A 23,567-nucleotide genomic window follows, 5' to 3' on the forward strand; every position below is an offset into this window, starting at 1 on the left:
TGGGATCCTCCCAGACCGGGGCACGAACCCGTATCCCCTGCATCGGCAGGCGGACTCTCAACCACTGCGCCACCAGGGAGGCCCACAGCATTTGTTTATAAATGCATCCAACAAAAGGGAAGAACAACAGGTGCCCCACTTTTTCTTAACTCATATCTGATACCAGATAGTTATCCTCATTGGTGGAGGGGTTAGCACATTTATTTATTTATGGAGTCCTCCTCTGAGGTATATGTGGGCTACCTGGAAACCGTAAAGATGTTACCCACTTCCCTAATGCCCTAACACATGGGCCCCCTTCCTTCCCCCCCACCCCTACTTAACTTGCAGGACTATTTAGATCATTCACATTCATTAAATACCCAAAATAAAATAAAGGAAAAAATTTCAAGTTTAAAGTTGGACAAAAACCTTGCAGGGAAAAAAAGGGAAGAAACCATTTTGTAGATAAACTTCATGCTCTAGTGCGGAAAGTTAAGGTCCACAAATCAAAAAGCAGTCACTTCTACAGAGCTAGGCTTTTCCACCGCTCTCTCCGTGAATCACGCTGTGGTTAGCTGAAAGTGCTGTTCACATAATAAATTAACCACCTCATTTCCTTCATCACCAAAATACACAGAGCACCCCCATACAGATTTGTTTTAATAAAAGTAATAAAGCAAGCCCAGCGGTTATGGCTGTTATGACATAACCACACCTCTGAGACTTAAAAACACTCACTTGCACATCATGCCTCAAAAAGTCTTTGCCATCCCCCCTCCAACGAACTCTAACTGTACTCGTACTCTCTGGCCCCATTTATTCCAAATAAATAATGAACAAAAGCCTTGTATATGGCAGGAGAAAATTCTCCCTTTCAACTATACATTTGAAAAGAAAATACATCCTTTTTAATAATACTGTACAATAAACAGCTTGGGTAGCCTGATCTAGATTATTAAAGAAAATATATCACCAGAGGGACTTCCCTGGTGGCACAGTAGTTAAGAGTCCACCTGCCAATGCAGGGGACATGAGTTCAAGCCCTGGTCCAGGAAGATCCCAGATACTGCGGAGCAACTAAGCCCGTGGGCCACAACTACTGAGCCTGCATTCTAGAGCCCGCGAGCCACAACTACTGAGCCCACATGGCACAACTACTGAAGCCCACGCGCCTAGAGCCCATGCTCTGCAACAAGAGAAGCCACCGCAATGAGAAGCCTGTGCACGGCAATGAAGAGTAGTCCCCGCTCACCACAACTAGAGAAAGTCCGGGCGCAGCAATGAAAACCCAACTTAGCCAAAAATAAGTAAATAAATAAATTTATTTTAAAAAAAGAAAGAAAGACAATATATCACCAGACTTAACAGTTCACAAAGAAGGCAGCCAACTATCTCACCCAAAACCAAAGATATCTTCTAAAGTTAATTGTTCAAAAAGAAAAACAACCCGTGTTTATTTCTGTGGAAGTGAGAAACAATCTTCATTCTATATAAATCCAGGCAAATTAGTTTTTCTTACCTGTAATGCTATTTAAAATTATTGAGAAAAACCCAGGGAAAAAGACCTCTCATCGATATAATTTTTCCTCAATACAGACTTTTCTCCTTAGAATTCCTTTCCATGATCACCAGAAGAAAGACATTGTAACACAACTGTCCACAGCATAAGAGATTTGCTGGACAAATGTTCCATGAGTGAACTTATACCATAAATGAACAAGGCCTGTTTTCCTGTGTCTGTACCACATTACAATCACTTTGCAGGCAGTTCATTTCTGACCTAAATTCTATCAAACTCACAGTCCTTTCTATATGCATTTATATATGCATTTAATGCATATTATTACTATGATAATGATGAAGCCTTCCCCTTGAATTTAAAATATAATATAATCTTACTAGTAATTAAATTTATCTGTGCTATTCTTAAAGCCCACGATCAACACCCACCTCCAACACACATATTTAGAGGAATGAGTTGATCAACATTCCTGAACAATATCAGATATATAGAACATAGTTTTTAAATTCTCGGAAGTGGTCTTCCTAATATTTACACATTTTATTTCTCTTCCCAATCGCTATAATTATCTAGCACAATCCTTACATTTGAGTTTTCAATAATTTTTTCTAATATGAACATTATTATGTTATACAGATAGTAGTGTTTTGCACTGAGTAAAGAATTATATCTCAGGTTCTCTCTTTAGTATGCCAAACAATTATCCACACATAATTATATACAATATTCAGCAAAATAAATAGTAATATCTATATGAATGCCAGAATTAAACATTTTTGCAATAATCGTATTTTTAGTCTATAGGCTATCCATCCACGTACAACCAATATCCGACCTAACCAGTATACTAAAAACCTCCTTAGAGCTCTGTGGAGAACAAAGATGAAATTTCAAAGAATTTCCACAAGCTTACATTTTAATAGATAATTTCACTTTAAAGGAAAGAGTCTATTCTGATGAATTCCATGGCAACAAAGATTTTTCTTTGATAAGGATATTATACTGCATTAATCATAGATCCTTAGAAATACTGATTTACTAATTTAATCACAATCAAAGAACATTCCTATATAAGTGCTCCCTCTGATCTGTCCCGGTAAGAATTATTTCCATAGGGAAAAGGATGTGTGTTGTCGGGGAGAAAGAAATGAAGAGATACGTGCTATGAAGACTAGTTCTTTCATCCCCAGCAATCCTTTACTTTCCACAGCCATTCTCACTCCACATGGCTATTCTAATGTTCTCTGCTCCTAAGTTCTCATTTTTCCCGAAAAGAGATTCATTAAAAAAAAAATACTAGTAACCAACATTTCAAGTTTACCAAACAAAATTTTTAAGTGAGAGGATAAAATTTTACGGTGCGTTCACAACAGAGTGAAAAATATAATAAATGAGCAACTATACCAATAATCTACCATTCGTTCATTCATTCGGCAAATACAATACTTACTGAGTATCTATGGATCAGGTCCTGGGAGCTGTGGATAGAGGTGGAAACACCTTGTCCTCATATGAGAGTTTACATTCCATTAGAGGAGAGACAGTAAACAAAAGAATACTATGATTTCAACAATTTTAAAACTAGCAGCTGTTTCTTTGGGGTGGGGGATAAGGCGTATAAAACAGTAGGCTCCCACTTCAAAGAGAAAAAAAACTCTCCAGGTAGAGGAGCAATCCCTCCCAGTCCTGCTTTCTTCCAGTTCTTCCCAGCCACCCACCACCCCAGGAGCTTCTGTCTTCTGAACTCTTGTCCATTTCCTTCCTTAGCCTATTTCTTAGGTAAGCTGTGGGTGTCATCTCCTCAGGCATCTAGCTTCCTCTCTCTCTAGCATCTTCAACTTCTCCCTCTGTTTCTACTTCCTTCCTATAAACATTTAAACACACTTAAATCCTGACCTCCTCTGAAAACTCTCTCCTTTAAAGATCTGTATATACCTGTCTCTAAATGCTCACCTTTCATTCAGTCCTCAATCTACTTCTGACTTCTGCCTCCACTACTACAATGAAATTATTCTTGTTAGGGTCACCATCAACATTAAAAAAAAAAACATGAAAGACACATTTCCAATTCTTATCCTATCTTTATTTTTTTCAGTGTTTTACAATATTGATTTTTGCTTCTCAAGCTCTCATCCCCCTTGGATACTTGCATGTCCTGATTTTCCTTCTACATTACAAATACTGTAATGTGAATTCAAAACACCTGGAAATCTTGTTAAAATCAGATTCTGATTCAACCGGTCTGGGGTACAGCCCAAGAGGCTTTCAGTAGGGTCTCTTGCTACTCAAAGTATAATCCTCAGACAAACAGCATTGGTATCACCTGGGAGTCTATTAGAAACGCAGAATCTCATGCCCCACCTTAGACCAACTGAATCAAAATCTGCATTTTAACAAGACCTCATGAAGGGTTTTTTTTTTACTGTACATTCAAGCTTGAGAAGCATTAGAGACCAGTGGTTCTCAAACCTTAGCCATTAAAACACAGATTCCAGTGCCCCACCCACAGAATTTGTGATCCTATATGTCTGGGAAGGGGGTGCAAGAATTTGCATTTCTAACAAGTTCTCAGATGATATTGATGCTGCTGGTCCAGGGACTGTACTTTAAGAAGCAATGGTTCTCAACCCTGCCCGTACATTAGAATCACCTGGGGAATTTTAAAAAGTTTGTTGATGTCTAGGGCCCACCCTAGACCAATTAAACTAAAATATCTGGGAAGGTGGTGTAGGCTAGGATTATTAAAAGCTCCCTTGCCTAATCTTAAGGTTTCTAATTTAGGTAATTTAGGAGTGTGTTGGTTGCAGGGGTAGTGGTGAAAAGAAAATAGTATAGGATGAATGCTAGTCATATTATGGTAACATTATTACAACACATTACACTATAACCCCTTAAACATCTGTTCTACCCAACTCTGCCCTGTAAATAAACACTAGAAGTTATAACAGTCTACAGGTTTGTCCTAGGCCATGTCTCTGCAATGACCATTTCAGGTAATGGAGCAAAGCAAATAATATTTAATTCTTAAAATTCACAGAGAAGAATCCAATATTTGTGAAATGAAAAAATATAAAGATAGTGTTAAAACTCTGCATTAAAGAGTATTTGATTTGCTGTAAAATTAGTCTTAAAGATGAAAATTTGAAAGAATATTATGAAGAGAAATGTAACCTAGTATTAAAAGTATTTTTTCATTTTCACTGGAAAATGAAAATAGCTGTATTATTTTTCTGGTTACATAAATCCTCACAGTAAAATACACACACACACACACACACACACACACACACACACACACACACACGTATAAGGCAGAAGTTAAAACCAATTGAAAGCCAAAGTTCCTGAGATAAAACACATTTATCATTTGACCCAGCTTTCTTGCATCTTTTTATAAAATTTGACTTAACAAAAAAGTTATAAAGTATAAAGGACACCATGTACCCACCAAACAGCCTAAGAAATACAAAATAGAGTTGAAACTCCTGTTATACCCCTCCCAGTTCCCATTCCCCTCCCATCTCATGCCCCACTCAAGGTAACCACTACCTTAGATTCCAGTACTTATTTCTATATTCTTACTTTGTACATTGGTATTCATAAATAGTACACAGTATTATTTTTCATATTTAAAATTTTTATACCAATCATAAAATACTATACATATTCTGCAACTTGCTTTCTCTCTTAATATTGTATCTTATGAGGTTTACCCATATTAATATAGGTAGCTCTAATTGGGTCATCTTTGCTCCTATGTCATATTCTACCATCTGAGTATACTACAGTTTTATTTTCCTGTTTTCCAGATAAGGGACATACTGTTTCCAAATTTTTACTACTATAAATAGTTTTTCAGTGAATTTCTTGTACATGTCTTCTTGTGCACATGAGAGAGAGTTTTTCAGGGCTATGAATATCTAGCAATGAAATTAAGTTGAAGAGAATCCCAGTCTCTCAATTTACTAGTTTCCAGTTGCTCTTCAAAGAGGCTGTGCCAGCTTAGACTTCTACAAATAACGTGTAAAATTCCCAATGCTCCATATTGTTGCTAACATCCAAACTGTCACACTAACTTTTGACAACCTGAAAGGTTTCCCATCGTGGCTTTAGTTTGCATTTCCCCAATTATTAATCAGAGTGATAATTTTTTTCACATTTTTATTTTCAGTGTGTGTCTTCTCTTCTGTCAATTGCCTGTTCACGTTCCTTGCTATTTTACTGTGGAACTGTTTTTTTTCTCTTAATTTATAGCAGATCTTTATAAATTATGGATCCTTTGTAGGTTTTATGTGATGCAAATACCTTCTCCCTGTCTGTGGATTTTCTATGTACTGTTTTCTGATTCAGAGATGTTTTAGATTCTAATGCAGAACTTAAAAATCTTTTCCTTTATGGTAGATAGTACCTTTAGTGTCATGTGTAATTTTTTTTCAATCATTCATGATAAACCTAGTTTAAAATACTGTGAAAATACTTTAAAGTTTTAGAAATCCTAAGAGTGATTTTTGTGCCGATGTATGAAACCAGAAGGTGAGCCTAAGTAGAAACGGAAATTGATCTAGTTTCATTGTCCAAGGTCAATGACAAAGAGTAAGTAAACAAAAGACAAAGGTAATTAGCTATTTCATTGTTAATAATTTAAGGTATTATTGGTAAAAGGTTTTTCAAACCACACCAACATTTCACATTTCTTTTAAAGATAAGTAATGTTATACTAGGGAGTGTGTATATGTACATGGCTTATTACATCGTCACTGATTTCTAAGAACCTGAGAAAACTATAGTTAATACCTCAACATAGGAAGCATAATTCAACCAGAAGTGAAAAAAACATACCCAGAAAAGACATTTTAAAACTTTAAATTTAGGAATAACAGGAAATTCTAATATATGAGTTCATGCTCCCAGTCAAGGTCAATTACTTGCTTTTGTTCAATTATAGAAACAGCTCAGTTATGGTCAAAAATAAATGAAATACCTAAACTGCAAGGCTAAGTTTGAATTTCATGCATAAATATCTGGTAAATCAGGGATTCAAGTACAGCCCGTATCCCGGGATTTACAGTTAAGGGACAAGATTGTAAAAACGTTTGTCAAGGAACTCATCTATGTGAATACTGCCCAATTTCTAGAACAACTTCCTCTATGTTTCTTTCACCTTTGCGTTTTATCGATTTCAAAATATTGCTTTAGTATAGGGGGCAAAATCCAGGTAAAGTCATCTAAGTGGATATCCACGGGACAGACTCTTTTCTATATTCCACTCTACAATAACACATAATTAAAGGATTAAAATGTTTAAAAAGATTTGGACAAACAATACAGGACAGATGAGAATCCTTATTACCCTTTACATACCTAAACTAAAACATTTCTTAATCCCTACAATATTAACTATAAAATAGGTTTTAACAGAGTAATGTCACCACTGAAGAGTTGGGTTATTTTGGTTTTGTTTAGTTTTTATCCAGAACTGATCCCACAGAGGGGGTGGGGAAATAAAATACAAATTCCCACCTTTGAGGTTTTATGATGAAAAACTGCAGCTGGGAAGATGGTTTTCCTTTTACAGTGACTCCTCATTATACATAATAATGAGGAATAAAGATGGTCTAGATATAGAAAATCCACTAAGGGTTCCAGAAACTCATTTTGGAAAACCATTTCACTCTCTAATATCATCAAATGATCTAACAGAGAGGCATAAAGAAGGAAAGGGGACTGCCCTGTCTTTCCTACTTTACCTTGCATACTCATTAACAAATACAGGTGTAAATGAGCACGAAAGCATCTAAAACACAGTCCAAAGAAGAAATAAATAGCAAGTAAATCCAATGTACTCAAGTTGTACTCTCAGGATATGACAAGGCCAAGCTAAACCATCATTCCCCATGTCCCACAGAACTCAACAGAGCCAACCCTGCATCATCCTGCTCTCACCCTGGAGTGTTTTCTTGGGAGTAACACCAAGCCACTTTCCAGCAAAGTCTTTAGGGGTCAGTTCGGGATATGCTGTCATTCGACCACACTGGCTGTCTCTCTCTCCAGAAATAATGACAGGCATGTGTTTTTGAAATCAGCTCTCCCCATTTTCTAAGACAAGGACTGGAGTGCTGCCTTGAGCATTTTAGCTGTTATTAAACCAAAAGTATTTTAGTTTCTATTGAAATAATATTATAGCTTCTATTATTTCATCTATTTAACATTCTTTGAACAGCTTTCATTTTTAAAATCAGCACTGTTTGTCTGGCTACTCATAATTTAAATCAGAATAAATATAAGTATTAAATTTATACGAAAAGCACTTAAAGGTCCCAACTAAAAAGAAATCCAGCCCCATTCTGGTTGTACCGGAAGTCTATTGTATCAAGGTTTAAAATTAAGTGGCCCATCGGTTGGGAAATGGAAACAGATACTTGTTTTACAGCACATTTTTCCTAATACATAATCACTATAAGAAGTTTGAAAAAAAGTAAAAAAAAAAAAAAAAAAAAAATGAAAGGAAAAGAAAAGATTCCCTAATCACACCAACAAAGATATAAATATCAGTCACCAGCCAGTTACCTTTTTCTTCAATGTAAATGCACATCTCTAGTTCTAAAACACAAATTGGTTTAATTCTGTATCAACAACTTTATTGCAATTTAAAAATATGTCAAGAGCAATTTCTCATGTCATTAAATCGGCCTTGAAAGCCTAAATTTTTAATGGTTGTATAAATATTTCAACCAGTGGATATACCATAACTCATTTAACTATTTTCCTATTGTAGCTGCTTCCAACATTTTGCTGTAACAGCGAACTTGTATGTGAATTTTAGAAATAGTTCTTATTACTGCCTGAGAAGAGACTCCTAAAGGAAGAACTACCAGGTCAAAGGGATGCCTTTTCTTAAAGTACATCTTGATTGGTATTAACTATTTGCTAGAAATAACAATTTACACTTCCACCAGCAGTGTTTGTGAATGCTCATTTCACTGTACCCTTCTTGCACAGATATTTATCATTTTATTACAACTTTACTCGATTGTTAGGTTGAAATAATAACCCCTTGTCTAATTTGGGTTTGTCTGATAAAGAGAGAAATTTGTATTTCATCCATGGTGAATGGTATGTAGAGGCTCTTTGTAAATGTTTTGTAAATGTTTTATATAAACCAATATATAAATGTGTACAAATCAACAAGAAAATACCAAACTCTAATAATAAAATATGTACTAGTTATATGTACATGTACATTTGTGGCCAATAACTTTCCTACTTCATCATCGGGCTTTAAACTTATGTTACATAGCACAGCAAATCCACTCCTAGGTATATATTCAAGAGAAATGAAAACATACATCATAAAAACTTGTACACAGTTTTACTATACATCCATATCTCTCTAGATAAAAAGCCAATAGACTAGTTTTGGATGGATCTACTGAACAATGCTAGCTCACCTAAGAACTGAATATCTAATGATAATTTCTTGTTGCTCACTAACCAATACCTATTTAAAAATAAAATGCTAAATCCACCCACCCCAAATAAAATAAATAAAAATAAAATAAAAACTTGTACACAAATGTTCATAGTAGCATTATTCATAATAGCCCCCAAATGGAAATAACCCAAACTTCCATGAACTGATAAATGGATAAACAAAATGTGGTGTATATATACAATGAGATACTATCACCCATAAAAAGGAATGAAGTTCTGATACATGCTACACTATGGATGAACCTTGAAAACATTATGCTAAAGGAAAGAAGCCAGTCACAAAAGGCCACATATTGTATAATTTCATTTATATGACAGATCCAGAATAGATAAATCAATAGATACAGAAAATAAATCAGTAGTTGCCCTAGGGCTGGGGAAGAAGGGAGTGCTGGAGAGTGACTGCTAACGGTTTCCTTTTGGGGTGATGAAAATGTTAAAAAATTAAGGGTAACAGTTTCATAACCCTATGAATATACTAAAAATCTTTGACTTGTACACTTTAAGTGGGTGAATTTATTCAAGTATGTATGTATGTATGGTTTGTGATTATATCTCAATAAAGCTGTTTTAAAATGTATGTGTTGCTATGTTGTGGTCTATAAAGCTCCTACCAAAAAAGTGGACTTGTCTCTTACCCTAATTTTTACAAGTGTTTAATACTGCATATTTTTTGAAGCTATGCTGTTAGCATTCTATAATGCTCAGGGCAATTATACCTTCTTAGGATACTCTATCTGTAATTAATATGAAATATCCCTCTTTGACCTGTTTAATGCATTTTGCCTTAAATTCTATTTCATCTCATGTTAACACTGCTGATTTTTTCATTCGTGTGGAATATTTTTCTCCAAATTTCAAATATCAAGGTTGCTTTTTTCTTTAGAAGTACCTTTTGCATATATACATCTTAGTGCTATATTTTATTTTTAAAAGTCTGAGGTTCTATTCATAGGGGAATTTATCTACTACTATACTTTCACCTTTACCTATTACTATACTTATTCCTCTCATCATATACTTTTTTTATTTACTATACTTTCTTATTTTCTTTTCTCTGCCTTTGGTTGGAATGATAAACTTTATTTTTTACTCTCATCATTTACATTAAATGTCCTATTTGTGGTTATTATTCATATATTTCAGATTATGTTTTCTAAAAAATTGTAGAGTTAATCTATATCTGAATCTTTTTCCTTGAAAAGAATCCTAACACTTCATCACTTCTTTTTCTTATACCCTCTCATGCTGAGTTGATCTGATCCAGACTAATATATTTAAAGATGAACATTATAGTTAAAAAACTATGAGACTCAACAATACAGATACACTTTACTGGATATGTGTGTATTGTAAAGCTCTCCACTGTTTCCTTACCTTGATCCTGTTTCCTCACAATATGCCTTCTCCTTCTTCGGACCTCCATTCCCCCTCCCCGCCCCATCCCCCCGCCCCTCCCTCCGACACTTTAGGCAGGAGTAATTCCATAAATAATTCTTTCAAAGAAGGTCTGTAACAACCAGAGAAGGTGAATCATTACAGATCCAAAAATGCTTTTATTTTCCTCTCACATTGAATTGCTGGCTTGCCTGAATATAGAATTATAGGTTCAAAATAAAAATTTTCTCACAACTTCAAAACTACTGCATTTCTATCTTCTGTTACTTGTTTTTTACCAATAATAGGACTGATGTCAACTTGATTCTTTCCTTTGTAGATAAACTATGTTTGCTCTCTGGAAGCTTTTAGTTAGTCCCTCCTTATTACTAGCATTCTGAAATTTCACAGGAAGGCATCAGAGTGTAGGTCTTTTGTTACTCTTTTATGCAGTATTCATTAGGCCTTTTCAAAAGACTTGTCTGTCAATTGGAGAAATTTCATTCTATTGTTTCTGTGATTATAACTCCCCTTCACTCATTGTTTATTTGAACCTTCTGTTAGATGAATGTTGAAGCTTTAGAAGGAGCTCTACATCATATGACATTTTGTTCATGCTTCCCACCTTTTTCAGTTTAAGACTGCACTCTAAGGAATCTCTTAGCTCAATCTTCCAGTTCATTAATTTGCTTTTAGCTGTGTCCACTCTATTTCACCTGTTTATGTGGGATTTTTTTAATCTTAACAATCATATTTTAAAATTCTTAGATTGGTTTAATTTCATTCTATCCCATATTTGTTTTAGAAATGCAATAACCACTTATCTCTCTGTGAATGTTAATTTAACTTATTTCAGAGTCTGTTGCCTGTTCATTGTTTCTTTGGGTGTTATTTTTTTAAGTTTGATACCTCATTTTTCTATCATAGGTTTTCCTCAAACATTTAGTGGTTCTTGGCATCAAGATCGTTTCAGAGTCCCTCTTTGTCTGTGTATGCTGTTTCTGTTAAGCACCATGTGCCTCGAGTGATAATGTGGGATATGATGCCAGGTGTCATGTACATGTCAGGAGTTTGTCCTGCCAGGAAGAGACTCCTTGAGCTTCTTGACAATCAAAAGCTACTTGAGGGATCACCCAGCCTCTCTGGCCTCTGTGTTATACTCAGTGCTTTAGCTGGGATTCACAGAATATTGAGGGAGGGGGGTCACCACAGGCCTAGCCGCTCTATACACACCTGCTTATCTAATCCTGCAGGTCCCCTCCCCACTACTTGAATATGACTCTGCTCTGAGAACCCTACTGATCTATATATTTTTGGGTGTGGCTCCACCATGTTTCATTTTTCTGTGGATGTGATTCTTCAGGCTTAATGTCTTTCAAGAATTCCTGAAATTTCTACCCACTGATGGGACCCTTTCTTATTTTTCCTGGACTATTATCAATTGATTCATGTAAGTGAGTGTTTACATAGGTACAGATATATATGTACAACTTTTCTGTCATCTTACGGAATTTGGAGTTCTGGATATGCCAGTGGTGGTGGTAATGTAGTTAGAATATCATGAGCTCTGCCCACCATTTTGATCATTTTCTTAGTGCCATTATTTGCTAAATAGTCTGTACTCCAATGTTAATATGGCCATATCTCTTAATCTCAGACTTGTATATCCAACTCCTAGTTTCCTGTATTTCTTACAGGCACCTCAAATTTAACATGTTCGAAACTGAATTACTAACCTTATCCTCACCAAATCTGCTCCACTCAGGCATCCTCAGGACCTTTGGAGCAAATTCTTCACAACTGTTTTCCCTTACCAAGTAGTCCCTAAAAATAGATTTAACTTCTTTCCATTTCTACTGCCATTAACTTTGTCCAAGCCACCATTATCTTTCACCTGGAGTAGTCAGAGTCAACATTTAAAAATACAAATCAGATCACGGCATTCCTCTGCTTAAAACTCTTCCTTTACTTCTCATTGCTGTTGGAACGAATTACAAACTGTTTTCACGTTAAATGCTATCTCTGAATCCAAATCTGGAGTCTAGGTCCCTGCTATTTACTTAAAGACCACTTTGATGCCAATAGGTTATTAGCCTCCTGGGTTCTATAAGTTTGACTTTCTCTTTCCTTTGTTCCACTAAGGAACTGAGGTATTCCATAACTTCCATAACCACCTTGAATTAATATAACTATAATTTCTCTTAACTATGATGCTTATATCATAAAACTGCTATAAGAGGTATACTCTTTAGTTACTAGGCATTTTATCTATCTGTAGCTAGATTAGTCCCTTTAGGAAGCATCCTCGCCAGTGAAGAAGTCCAGTTAAAGGTTTGGATGCCTCTTGGTCTAACTTGCTATAAAATGGGAAAACTCCAGTTAAGTCCCAATATATGACCGGTTAGTCCAGGCTTTGACAGTGTGAGCCTGGGTAAAAATCCTAACTACTCTAGGACACAGCTTCTTTTCCTGTCAGATGAGGAGGGTAGGGTTGTATGATCTCAAAGGTCTCTTCCATTTCTAGTGGCCACAGATTCCATGACCTCATATAATATTTCCTTAGAGAAAGTATAGTACCTATCACTCAAATCTCATGAAAATTATATAGAGAGTAATATTCTATTTCAGGCTTAAGAAGAACTTTCATCAAAGAGAAAATAATTCAACTTGAGGTTTCTGGAGACCACTTAAGCCAACATGGATTCATTTTGCCAAGATTTAGTGCTGCCCTCAATTGCCTAAGGAACACAGTTTCAAGAACTGAAAATACAGCAGCAACACCAAGAAGCACTATTACTACTATTACTACTACACAGTAACAAAAATGAAAGGTTTTAGCTCACACTGGGCAATGACCAAAAACGAACTATAATAATCAAATAGGAATGAAAACAGGAAAAAAAATCACAGTAGGTACCAAAGGCTTCTTCCTGAAAGATCAATAAAGATCAATAGTTCATACTGGTTTAGAAAAAGAGGCAACATACCCCCCTTTCTCCACACCCCTTCCATTTTTATAGCGACGTTAAAAGGAGAGGCTCTTCAGATTAAGTTACTAGTCGTATCTAGAGTTTTAATAGTTTTTAAGCTGATTATAGTTCATTATAAGCCTTAATTAAAATCATAAAGACCAGGAAAAAAAATTCCCTCCTTCCTGAATAATTTATAACACCTAACTACCTTCCCACAAACTGTATAACCTTTGAAAATGGGAACTTATTCCCACTGACAATTACTATGCCAAGTTTGAGTACTGTCTCTGTACTGATGGATTTCACAAATTAAATGATCCACACTGCTTTACCTGATACATTCCAACTCCAATGTGCTTCGGCTCAATTTTCACTAGCTCAGCTAATGGATCTTGTACACGCCTTGCTATGGAAACTGAAAAAACAGAATCAGAAAACAAGTATGGCTTAATGTAAAAGCAGTATCCAGATAATTACTATTTTAGTTCCTCATAATGCATAGTTATCCCTCTTTATTCCTCCCCCCAAGGAGGCCAACAATTTAACCAAGTTTCAGAGTTCCTTTTTTTTTCCCCACACAAAAAGTGAATGCAAAATTTCAGGATTAATTATGTCACCAGAACTCCTAGGTATTCCTGAGCACGAACACATTGAAAGGGTTATACATTTGGAAAAACAAATAAAACACTTAGTTGCTATATTTATACAATTACCTGTTTGTCCTTTAAATATAGTATAGTAGGGCAACTCACACTTTAAAGAACAAGTAGATATTTGTTTTACTTTTAAATAATCCTGCATTGCTATAAACATGATACACATTTGTACATTAAATATGCTTATTAGGACTAGATACTGATAAAGATGAGTAAATGATAGAATCATATCTTATTGCAATCAGAGATCATTAGTTGACTAGTGAATACTCTTGAATCACCTTGAATATGATTGAAAGATTAGTCTGAGAAGTGATCTGCGTCCCAACTGCTTGTTCCTAACACATGCACAGTCCTAATTACATCCCTTTCTTGACCATCACTTTCCATTTTTAAGAGACTTGAGAGTTAACTTTAAACATCCTTCGTGTCATGATTTTTATTTAGTCATCATTTATTATCATCTTTTTAAAAGCCGTATGTTATTAACAAAGCCTCATAACTAATTTAGCTTATAAGATAGATTTAGTTAGAGAAAAGAAATTTAGTTGCATTGAGTGTTTACAAATGAACAGCTTTTATTTTCTAAACACGTGAAAGCTAGTCAGTGTCACCTACTCATACAGAAGGTTGGATGAAATATAAATTCATTAAGTAAAAACATTAAGGCCATTAAAGGAAACCCCATGCCTGTTTTCGTGTTAAACTGTTCAAGGTCTGGTAAAAGAAGCCACTTCTTAGAAGTAACTATCAGATTCTCCAGTCACTGATTTGTGCCGCCTCTCATCAGAGATAAGATCTACTGTGAACATAAAGTTCACTGCACATTCAAGTCTTTTTCATATCTTTTATTATTACTGCTAACAGACAGTGACAATGGCAGCTTGCAAAGCAAGCTTAGAGAGCAATAAGCTGATGTTTTACAATCTGCCTATTTCTCCCACAGAAGAGATGGGGATTCCAAGGCCTTCACATACACCTTTCTCATCAAATCTCATAAAAGGTTAATTAGTGCAAGCATGTCAGGTTATAGGAGAAATGGTTTCCTTTAATAACCACATTTATAGTCATATGAAAACATATGCCACCAGAGAAATACCTGATATCCTCTAAAACCAAATACAGTCAGCCCTCCATATCTGTGGGTTTCACATCCACAGATTCAACCAACTATGGATCGAAAATATTCGAAAAATAAATTCCATAAAGTTCCAAAAAGGAAAACTTGAATCTGATGCTCTCAGCAACTATTTATATTGCACCTACAACTATTTACATAACATTTACATTGTATTAGGTATTATAAGTAATCTAGAGATGATTCAAAGTATATTGGAGGATGTGCATAGGTTATATGCAAATACTATACTATTTTATATAAGGGACTTGAGCATCCTTGGATTTTGGTATCTGAGACGGGTCCTGAAACCGATCTCCTGCGGATACCAAGGGACAACTCAACTGTATTATTTCTTTATTCTAGCCTTTACATATATTATACAATAAGAGTGATTTTCAAACACGTACATACATTGCCAAAATATTTTCGGATTAAAAAAACAACCCACAACAGTAGACCAAGTTAAGGTAATAGGCATCAGAACGTTTGCTGTGAAGGAAGGCAATATTAGAAATTCAATAAAAGTATATCAATAATAGGTAAATCTCTCAAATCGACACCTTCAGGAAAACCCACATTATGAAAACCTAAACTTAGAAACTGTGTGAATATAGATCCCATATTCTAACATTTCTGAAATACACAAAAGGCTTTTAAACTATTTTCTACTGGATTCCCTCCTAACAGTTCACTGCCAGTGTATCCTTTGTTCATCCTAATATTGCTAAATGTTAGCAACAATGGATTAAAAATGATGGCTTCTAGATGACATATTAATTCTACAATAAGTCCCAATGGCTTCTGGAGTTACAGTGTACCCAGTAAACAACCCCCGACATAGATCTAATATTTCTAGAATTGGCATTTCACTTTCAGATGCTGTTCATTCTGTGTTGCATAGAAACCCAAGCATGGAGATGGGAGGCAGGAGGAGGGAGAGAGATGAACATTGTTTAAAGTAGAACTCGAAAAGTAGTATGCTCAGGCTTTGGAGAAAAGATGGTGTTGTTTTCCTGCTGGCAGGATAATCAAGAGAAGGGTTATGCAATAAACAGTAATAATGATCAGGCTGACAACAGATTTCTGAAAGTCAGAGACAGGTAAGTAGTTCAGGCAAAAGGAGTTTAATAGATTGCTGATAAAAAAAAAAAGAAGAGGGAGTAAGAATCATGGCCCGAAACTTGGGGCACATTCATATCTTGAGACAGAAAAGAGAAGGAGGAAATGGTGAAAGAGGCAGAGAAGGAATGGTGAGGAAAGTATAGTAGAAGTCAAAAAGACTTCTGGAACATGTTACTTATGTAACATGTTACCCTATGTCCCTATGTCCCCAAGTTTTTACTCCTAGGTACATACTCAGAAGAAATGAAAACATCGGTCTACATAAAATCTTGTACATGGATGTTCACAGCAGCATTATTCATAATAGCCAAAAAGGTGAAAACAACCCAAATATCCAACAACTGATAAATGGATGAATACAATGTGGTATACCTGTATAACGGTAAATTATTTGGCAATACAAAGGAATGGAGTACTGATATATGCTACAGCATGAGTGAACTTTGAAAACACTATGCTAAGTGAAAGAAGCCAGCCAATCACAAAAGACCTCATATTGTAATGATGCCATTTATATGAAATATCCAGAATAGGCAAATCCATATAGACGTCTAGAAGGTAGATTAGTGTTTTCCAGGGATTGGGAAGAAGAGGGGAAGGGGGACCGACTGCTAATGGGTATAGGGTTTCTAGGGGCAATGAAAATATTCTAAAATTGGATAGTGGCAATAGTTACACAACTCTGACTATACTAAAAAATGATGACATATACTTTAAAAGGGTAAACTGTATGCTATGTAAACTATATCTCAATGAAGTTGCTATGTATTTTTTTTTTTTTTTTTTTTTGCGGTATGCGGGCCTCTCACTGTTGTGGCCTCCCCCGTTGCGGAGCACAGGCTCCGGATGCGCAGGCTCCGGATGCGCAGGCCCAGCGGCCATGGCTCACGGGCCCAGCCGCTCCGCGGCATATGGGATCCTCCCAGACCGGGGCACGAACCCGTATCCCCTGCATCGGCAGGCGGACTCTCAACCACTTGCGCCACCAGGGAGGCCCGTTGCTATGTATTTTTTAAATGCAGTATGTCCAAACGTATGGCAAATATTGACTATTTTGCCCACATGTAACGTCAACATTTCTCTGTATCACTGCGACTATTTACCACTGTTTAGGAAGTTCTAGTCAACGCAATTGGAAGAGAAAAGAAAGAAGGTATAATTACTCAAAAGACAGAAACTAGATTATTATTACTTGCAGATGATGACTGTCTACTTAGAAAACCCAAGCAAGTCAACTGAAAAAATATCAGAACTAATAAGATTTCAATCAGTTGGCTGGTTTCAAGACACCCAGACAAAAACTGATGCTCCACCATATGCCATCAACAACCAATAAGAAAATATCATGAAGGAGAATCCATTCACTGTGTGTGTGTGTGTGTGTGTGTACTGTGGGTGAGTAAGAAAAATAAAATGTGCATAACCTGGTTCAACCTTCATGGTATAAATTTAATGGAATTTCACTGTATTTCTACAGAGTTTGAAAAATATTAGTTAAATGGCTCTAAAGTTTACATAGAAAGAAAGAAATGCATAGGACAAGTGCAATTAAAAAAAAGATTAAGGCAAGTCATATTATAAGCCACAGTAATTGAAAGACTCTTGCGTTGTAGCAGACTAGACAGACCAAGGAAAAAGGGGGAAAAGTACATATAGGAATTTCATTTTTAATAAATGGTAATTTGTTAAACAGTAATGAAATATATTGTGTAAAGGAAGACAGTAAAAAGCAGAGAAAAGGAGCTTCGACTGAGTGAAGACTATCATCCTAAAAGGTAAGCAACCAGAGAGCCATATGCAGTAGCACTGAAAACAACATTTCCCCCTCATTCATAAGGTATCTTATATCCAAAGGACAAAAGGGGTTCTACTGGTTTTGGTCTTCAGTTCCATGAAATACACAGAAGCTTAAAGCTTCCAGAGCAAGTAAATGTATTGCTTAAAAGACTGTACTAAACTGTGTTCTCTTTAAAATTTGCCTTACTCTGTTATCTGAGAATATCAAAGTGGAAATCTTTATTTTTAAAGTCCAACACTCACTTCTTTTTTATACTTCCTCTTGCCATCAGACAGCAACAGAGGAATCCCCATGCTGTCTTATTTCATTCAACAACTTCAAATTAGAATTTCTTCACTAAAAAGCTTATTAAAATGTAGTTTTAATGCTCTTAATGCAAATTTATCTTAATCTTGATCCTCTAATTAGTAATTAATTTTTCAATAAGGAGCTGACAAATCTGTTGACCTAATATAAATACTCTATATCTTGATTGCAGTGGTTGTGGTTACCTGACTAGTACAAGCTTTTCAAAATTCATAGATGGTGTACCTAAAAAGGGTGAATTTTACTTTATGCAAATATACCCTTAAATTTGAAAGAAATATCTTTTCTCTATGGATATCAAACTTTTTCTTTATTTTTCTTCTTTCTGTATAGTCTCTATTTCTTCCATGTAGTGTACCCCACCTCCCACCCGATATTTTGGCATCTGTCTTTAATAGCATAAGTTTTCCTTACATGTTAAGTGACCCTAGACTTTCCATCAGGGGTAGGGTACTAAAAAGCTGACTGTAAGTGCTTTGCTCAAAGGTGAGGTTTGTCAACTGTGGGCTTCACTATAGGGTGATTTGGCCATTTCTTTGTGAAATCTCTGATCTCAGTTTCTTTAGGTGTTTTCTCTTGTGTTAGTCAGAATCCCCTAGTCTCCCACATGGAAGACTTAGTCCTCTCTAAGGTATCTACAACAGCATGTCAATAATTATTTAATCTCTTTTTTTTTTAGTAGGTATTCCCACTCTCACCTATAACCCATGTCCTCCAGTGTAGAAACCTTCGGTTTAACCCTCTCTAGAGAACAATTCTCCAGTCTTCTGCAAAAGTGGAAGAAGGACAGTTACTCAACTGTGTGGAATGGGAGGTCTAATTCATTTCTTCTTTTTTTACTGATGTGAAATTCACATAACGTAAACTTAACCATTTTAAGGTGCACCATTCAGTGGTATTTAGCATACTTACAACATTGTGCAAACCACCACCACCTCTATCAAGTTCCAAAACATTTTCATCACCCCCAAAGGAAACCCTGTACACATTAAACAGTCGCTCTTCATTGTTCCCTCTCCCCAGCCCCTGGCAACCACCAATCAGCTCTCTGTGTCTGCAGATTTGCCTATTCTGGACATTTCACATACATGCAATCATACAATATGTGATCTTTTGTGTTTAGCTTCTTTGACTTAGCATGTTTTCAAGGTTTATCCATGTTGTAGCATGTATCATTACTTCATTCTTTCTTATGGCTGAAAATACTCTTCCATCGTATGGATAGACCACATTTTGTTTATCTATTCACCTGCTGATGGACATTTGGGTTGTTTCCAGTTTTGGGCTATTGTGAATAGTGCTGCTATGAGCATCTGTGTACAAGTATTTGCTGAGTACCTGTTTTCAATTCTTTTGAGTATATACCAAGGAGTGGGATTGCTGGGTTATATGATATTCTATGTTTAACTTGATCTCACTGCTTTTTAAACAGACTTTCAATCAATCCTCTTATTTTAGACCCATTCTCAGCCCTCCCAAGATACTTCTAAAGGTGCTTAGTGCATTTCCTGAGTCTTCAGGGTTCCTACGATCTATTTCAGGTTAGCTCTGTTTTCTACAATGCTGTCTCAGTATTCCACTTTCTCAAGTTGGCTAGATCTCATCCGGTTTCCAGCTTCAAAACTACTGTTGCTGTTATCTCCTCTCCCATTCTCAAGTTTATGCCTTCATTCTATCAAGTTACTGTCATTTTAATGAGATCTCAGAAGAGAGTGAAGGAGTAACAGGTATATTTAATCTTCATTTTAAATCAGAAATCCATAATAAATGTTTTAATACCAACTATCTACTATTCTATCCATCCAATTTAAAATCTCAGTACAATGAATTTATTATGAGGGGAATGTAAGCATATATAAGGATAACTTCTGTTTTCAATAAGCTGATAAACTGGTCAAGAAGATGTAGTAAGATAAAGGTCATTTCTTACATATGTTTAACACTTGTATGAATGTTGAGGTTCTGCTATATTTGATATGGTAAACTTATGGAGGGTTGAAAGGTAAAACCCACACCCATAGATAGGTCAGGTCTCCGATGAAGTACGAAGTCATCCCAGGCATCAATCACTAGGAAAGAGAAAGATGCCTAGTGAGAAAACAGGAACTGGAATGGAAGTGGGGCCTAGAAAGCCAAGAGTGAAGACTCTCAGTTAATTTCAATATTTGCTTCCAGGACCAGACTTTGAAGACTCAGAATGTCCAGGTAGGTGTTTTGAGTTGACAGGGATCAAACATAGTCACTGCCAATGTGGAAACAAGCTAAGACAAAGAAAAATTGCACACCTGCAGTGAATCACAAACTGAAGACACAACTAGGTTTTGAAATCAGAGTAATTAGGACTATATACCAATTCCCCTTTTTATTATTTCCTATTTTCATAGAGTCTTGTTAGAATGTTGTGATTTTGTTCCCTTATAATACTGTGGCAGTTATGTATCCACACGGGCCAGTGGTGAAGAGGAAATAGCAGCCCCCTTAGCAAAGGGAAGTCTGAGGGACTGCCACCTCCTATATAATATTTTTCTAATGCCCTGTTGGATGATTACCTTTCAGTGCCCACTTGGGAGGCTCTGAATTTTATATTTTATAAAGAAAAGTATCCTTTTATTACAGAAGTTATGTACATAAATATTATGTACACACTTACTTGGCTATGAGGCCTCTTTAAGCCTTGGTTTCCTCATCTGTAAAGTGGGAATAATAAATGACTCATAGGGCAATTGTGAGGATTAAATAAAATAATCCTGGTAATGTATTTACCACAATGTTTCATATATATTAAGTGCTTAAAAAAGATTCGTGTTAGCAGCTCCCTCCTCCTCCTCCTATTATTATTATTACTATTGTTATTACAAGGCAAGTACCAAAAGAGAACATGGCAAGGAGGCAGAGACCACACTGAGTTGATGTGACAGAGAAAAGCTTCACTGAAGAAGCAAGATTTTGAGCTGGGATCTGAGTTTGAAAAGATGACCATTTTAGGGGACTTCCCTGGTAGTCCAGTGGTAAAGAATCTGCCTTCCAATGCAGAGGACGTGGGTTTGATCCCTGGTCGGGGAACTAAGATCCCACATGCTTTGGGGCAACTAAGCCCTCGCGCCTCAACTAGAGAGCCCGCATTCCACAAACTACAGAGCCCAAGCGCTCTGGAGCCCAAGCACCACAACTAGAGAGAGAAAACCCACACGCCACAACTAGAGAGAAGGCTGCGTGCCACAACGAAGACCGGAAGCAGCCAAAGAAATTAAAAGGAAATAAATAAATAAATATTTTAAAAAGAAAAGATGATCTGTTAGTCAGGGGACTGTGTCGTGGAATGAACAACTGAAGGGAAACTACAAGTTCTTTTGGATCAAAAAAGAAGTTTTTAACTTTAGATTAACGCAAAAATTTTCAAATACATATCACCAGGTGTAGATTTCAAGAGCAGTCAATGAAATTTGATGAGAATATTTAAGGAAAAAAAATTAAACAAAAAGCCTATTTCTCCTAATTTGGAATTTCCCCAAATTGAGGGATTAAGAGATACAAACTACTATATATAAAATAGATAAACAACAAGGATATATTGTATAGCAATGGGAATTATAGCCATTATCTTGTAAGAAGTTATAATGGAGTATAACCTGTAAAAATACTGGATCACAATGCTGTGCACCTGAAACTAATATAATATTGTAAATCGACTATACGTCCATTAAAAAATAATAATAATAAATCAGTAAACACACATACACAACCCACTTCTAACAAAGTAGTCTAAATATCCACCTATTACACAGAAAAATGCTCTGACCAGATCTATATTTTGCTTGTGATACCAATTATTGTCATTAGATGTACCAAAATATCTTTTTTAAAAATTTATTTATTTATTTATTTTTGGTTGCATTGGGTCTCTGTTGCTGTGCACAGGCTTTCTGTTTAGATGCAGCAAGCAGGGGCTACTCTTCATTGCAGGCTTCTCATTGCAGTGGCTTCTCTTGTTGCGGAGCACAGGCTCTAGGCATGCGGGCTTCAGTAGTTGTGGCCCGCGGGCCCTAGAGTGCAGGCTCAGTACCTGTGGTGCATGGGCTTAGCTGCTCCGCAGCTTGTGGGATCTTCCTGGACCAGGGCTCGAACCTGTGTCCACCGCATTGGTAGGCATATTCTCAACCACTGTGCCACCAGGAAGCCCTCAAAATATCTTTAATTTCTTCACACACAAGATTTAAACTATTCCACATCACAGAAATCAAAGCAATTTTATACAACTAAAATCAAATCAGGCTTATTTAAACAATGCAGTAATGACAATTCCTATTAGCAAGGAAAGAGAAACTGGTCATTTAACAAATATTTAGCTATAGCCTGAAAGTCTGTGCATGTTTATACATTTGCACTTTAAATATTTTATGTTAATATATTACTTTCCTCCAACAAAAAGCTGTAATAAGTAATATTTTGCAATAATAATAAGAGAACTGAGTATTTTATTGTTTTTATTATTAACTCTCTAGCATTTAATTTTACTAAAGATGTTTTGGGCTAATTTTTCACCATACTCTAGAATACTATGCAGTGTTCTTTAAAAGCAGTATTCTTCCACTTCTTTTCCATAATTCCCAGTATTATTCCAATCAAACACTTTCTTTCTAACATGACTGCAACATATCTTCTAAAATTTCTTGGATATTTAAATATTTTGCTTGCTACAAATACAAGTCCAAAATATCAAAATCACACGCTTTAGTGATGACCCACAGTTTCTTACCTGCACTTCTCAAATTAGGGTCCAGTCCTGGCATCTCTTTATTAGCTTCAGGGCTGACACTGTAGACTGATGCTCCTGCTTCACTGACGATACTGAAAAGAAAGAAAAGGGGAATATCATTTTCCAAACTTTCTACCTGCCCAAAGAAAATAAATGAATGAGACTAGGTATTATAAGAAAAGAAAACTGCAGGGCAAAGCACTCTCATAATTTATGTTTCAATGATACCTATACTATTTAATTTTACTTTAACATAAAGTGATTAAGCAATGCTTGTTTTCTACACATAGGAAATACACAGGCTTAAATCCATAATGAATTCATTCAGTCGTTTTCTGTTTAAGAGAGAGTTTATAGATGAACACAATGGATACTCCTCCATGATGCCAACATCAAAATTTTCAGAATACTTAGCTCCTCTTGTGTTTATAATCCATTATTGACTGATATTTATGACTCCCGTCT

The 23,567-nt window shown here is 35.9% G+C and overlaps 1 protein-coding gene across 4 annotated transcripts in view; it reads right to left on the bottom strand.

Moving 5' to 3' along the window:
- SRBD1 (S1 RNA binding domain 1) overlaps window positions 1-23,567 on the bottom strand; it is a 226,706-nt gene that overhangs the window by 87,810 nt on the left and 115,329 nt on the right. For all 4 annotated transcript variants that reach the window (XM_060117692.1, XM_060117691.1, XM_060117694.1 and 1 more), the window contains exons 15-16: window positions 23,103-23,194; window positions 13,677-13,759 (exon numbers count right to left, since the gene is read on the bottom strand). In XM_060117692.1, coding sequence (XP_059973675.1) covers window positions 13,677-13,759; window positions 23,103-23,194 — 175 coding nt within the window. The remainder of the gene's footprint in view (window positions 1-13,676; window positions 13,760-23,102; window positions 23,195-23,567) is intronic.

Source organism: Mesoplodon densirostris, chromosome 14 (genome assembly GCF_025265405.1).
Source record: "Mesoplodon densirostris isolate mMesDen1 chromosome 14, mMesDen1 primary haplotype, whole genome shotgun sequence".
Classification (NCBI taxonomy): Eukaryota; Metazoa; Chordata; class Mammalia; order Artiodactyla; family Ziphiidae; genus Mesoplodon; species Mesoplodon densirostris.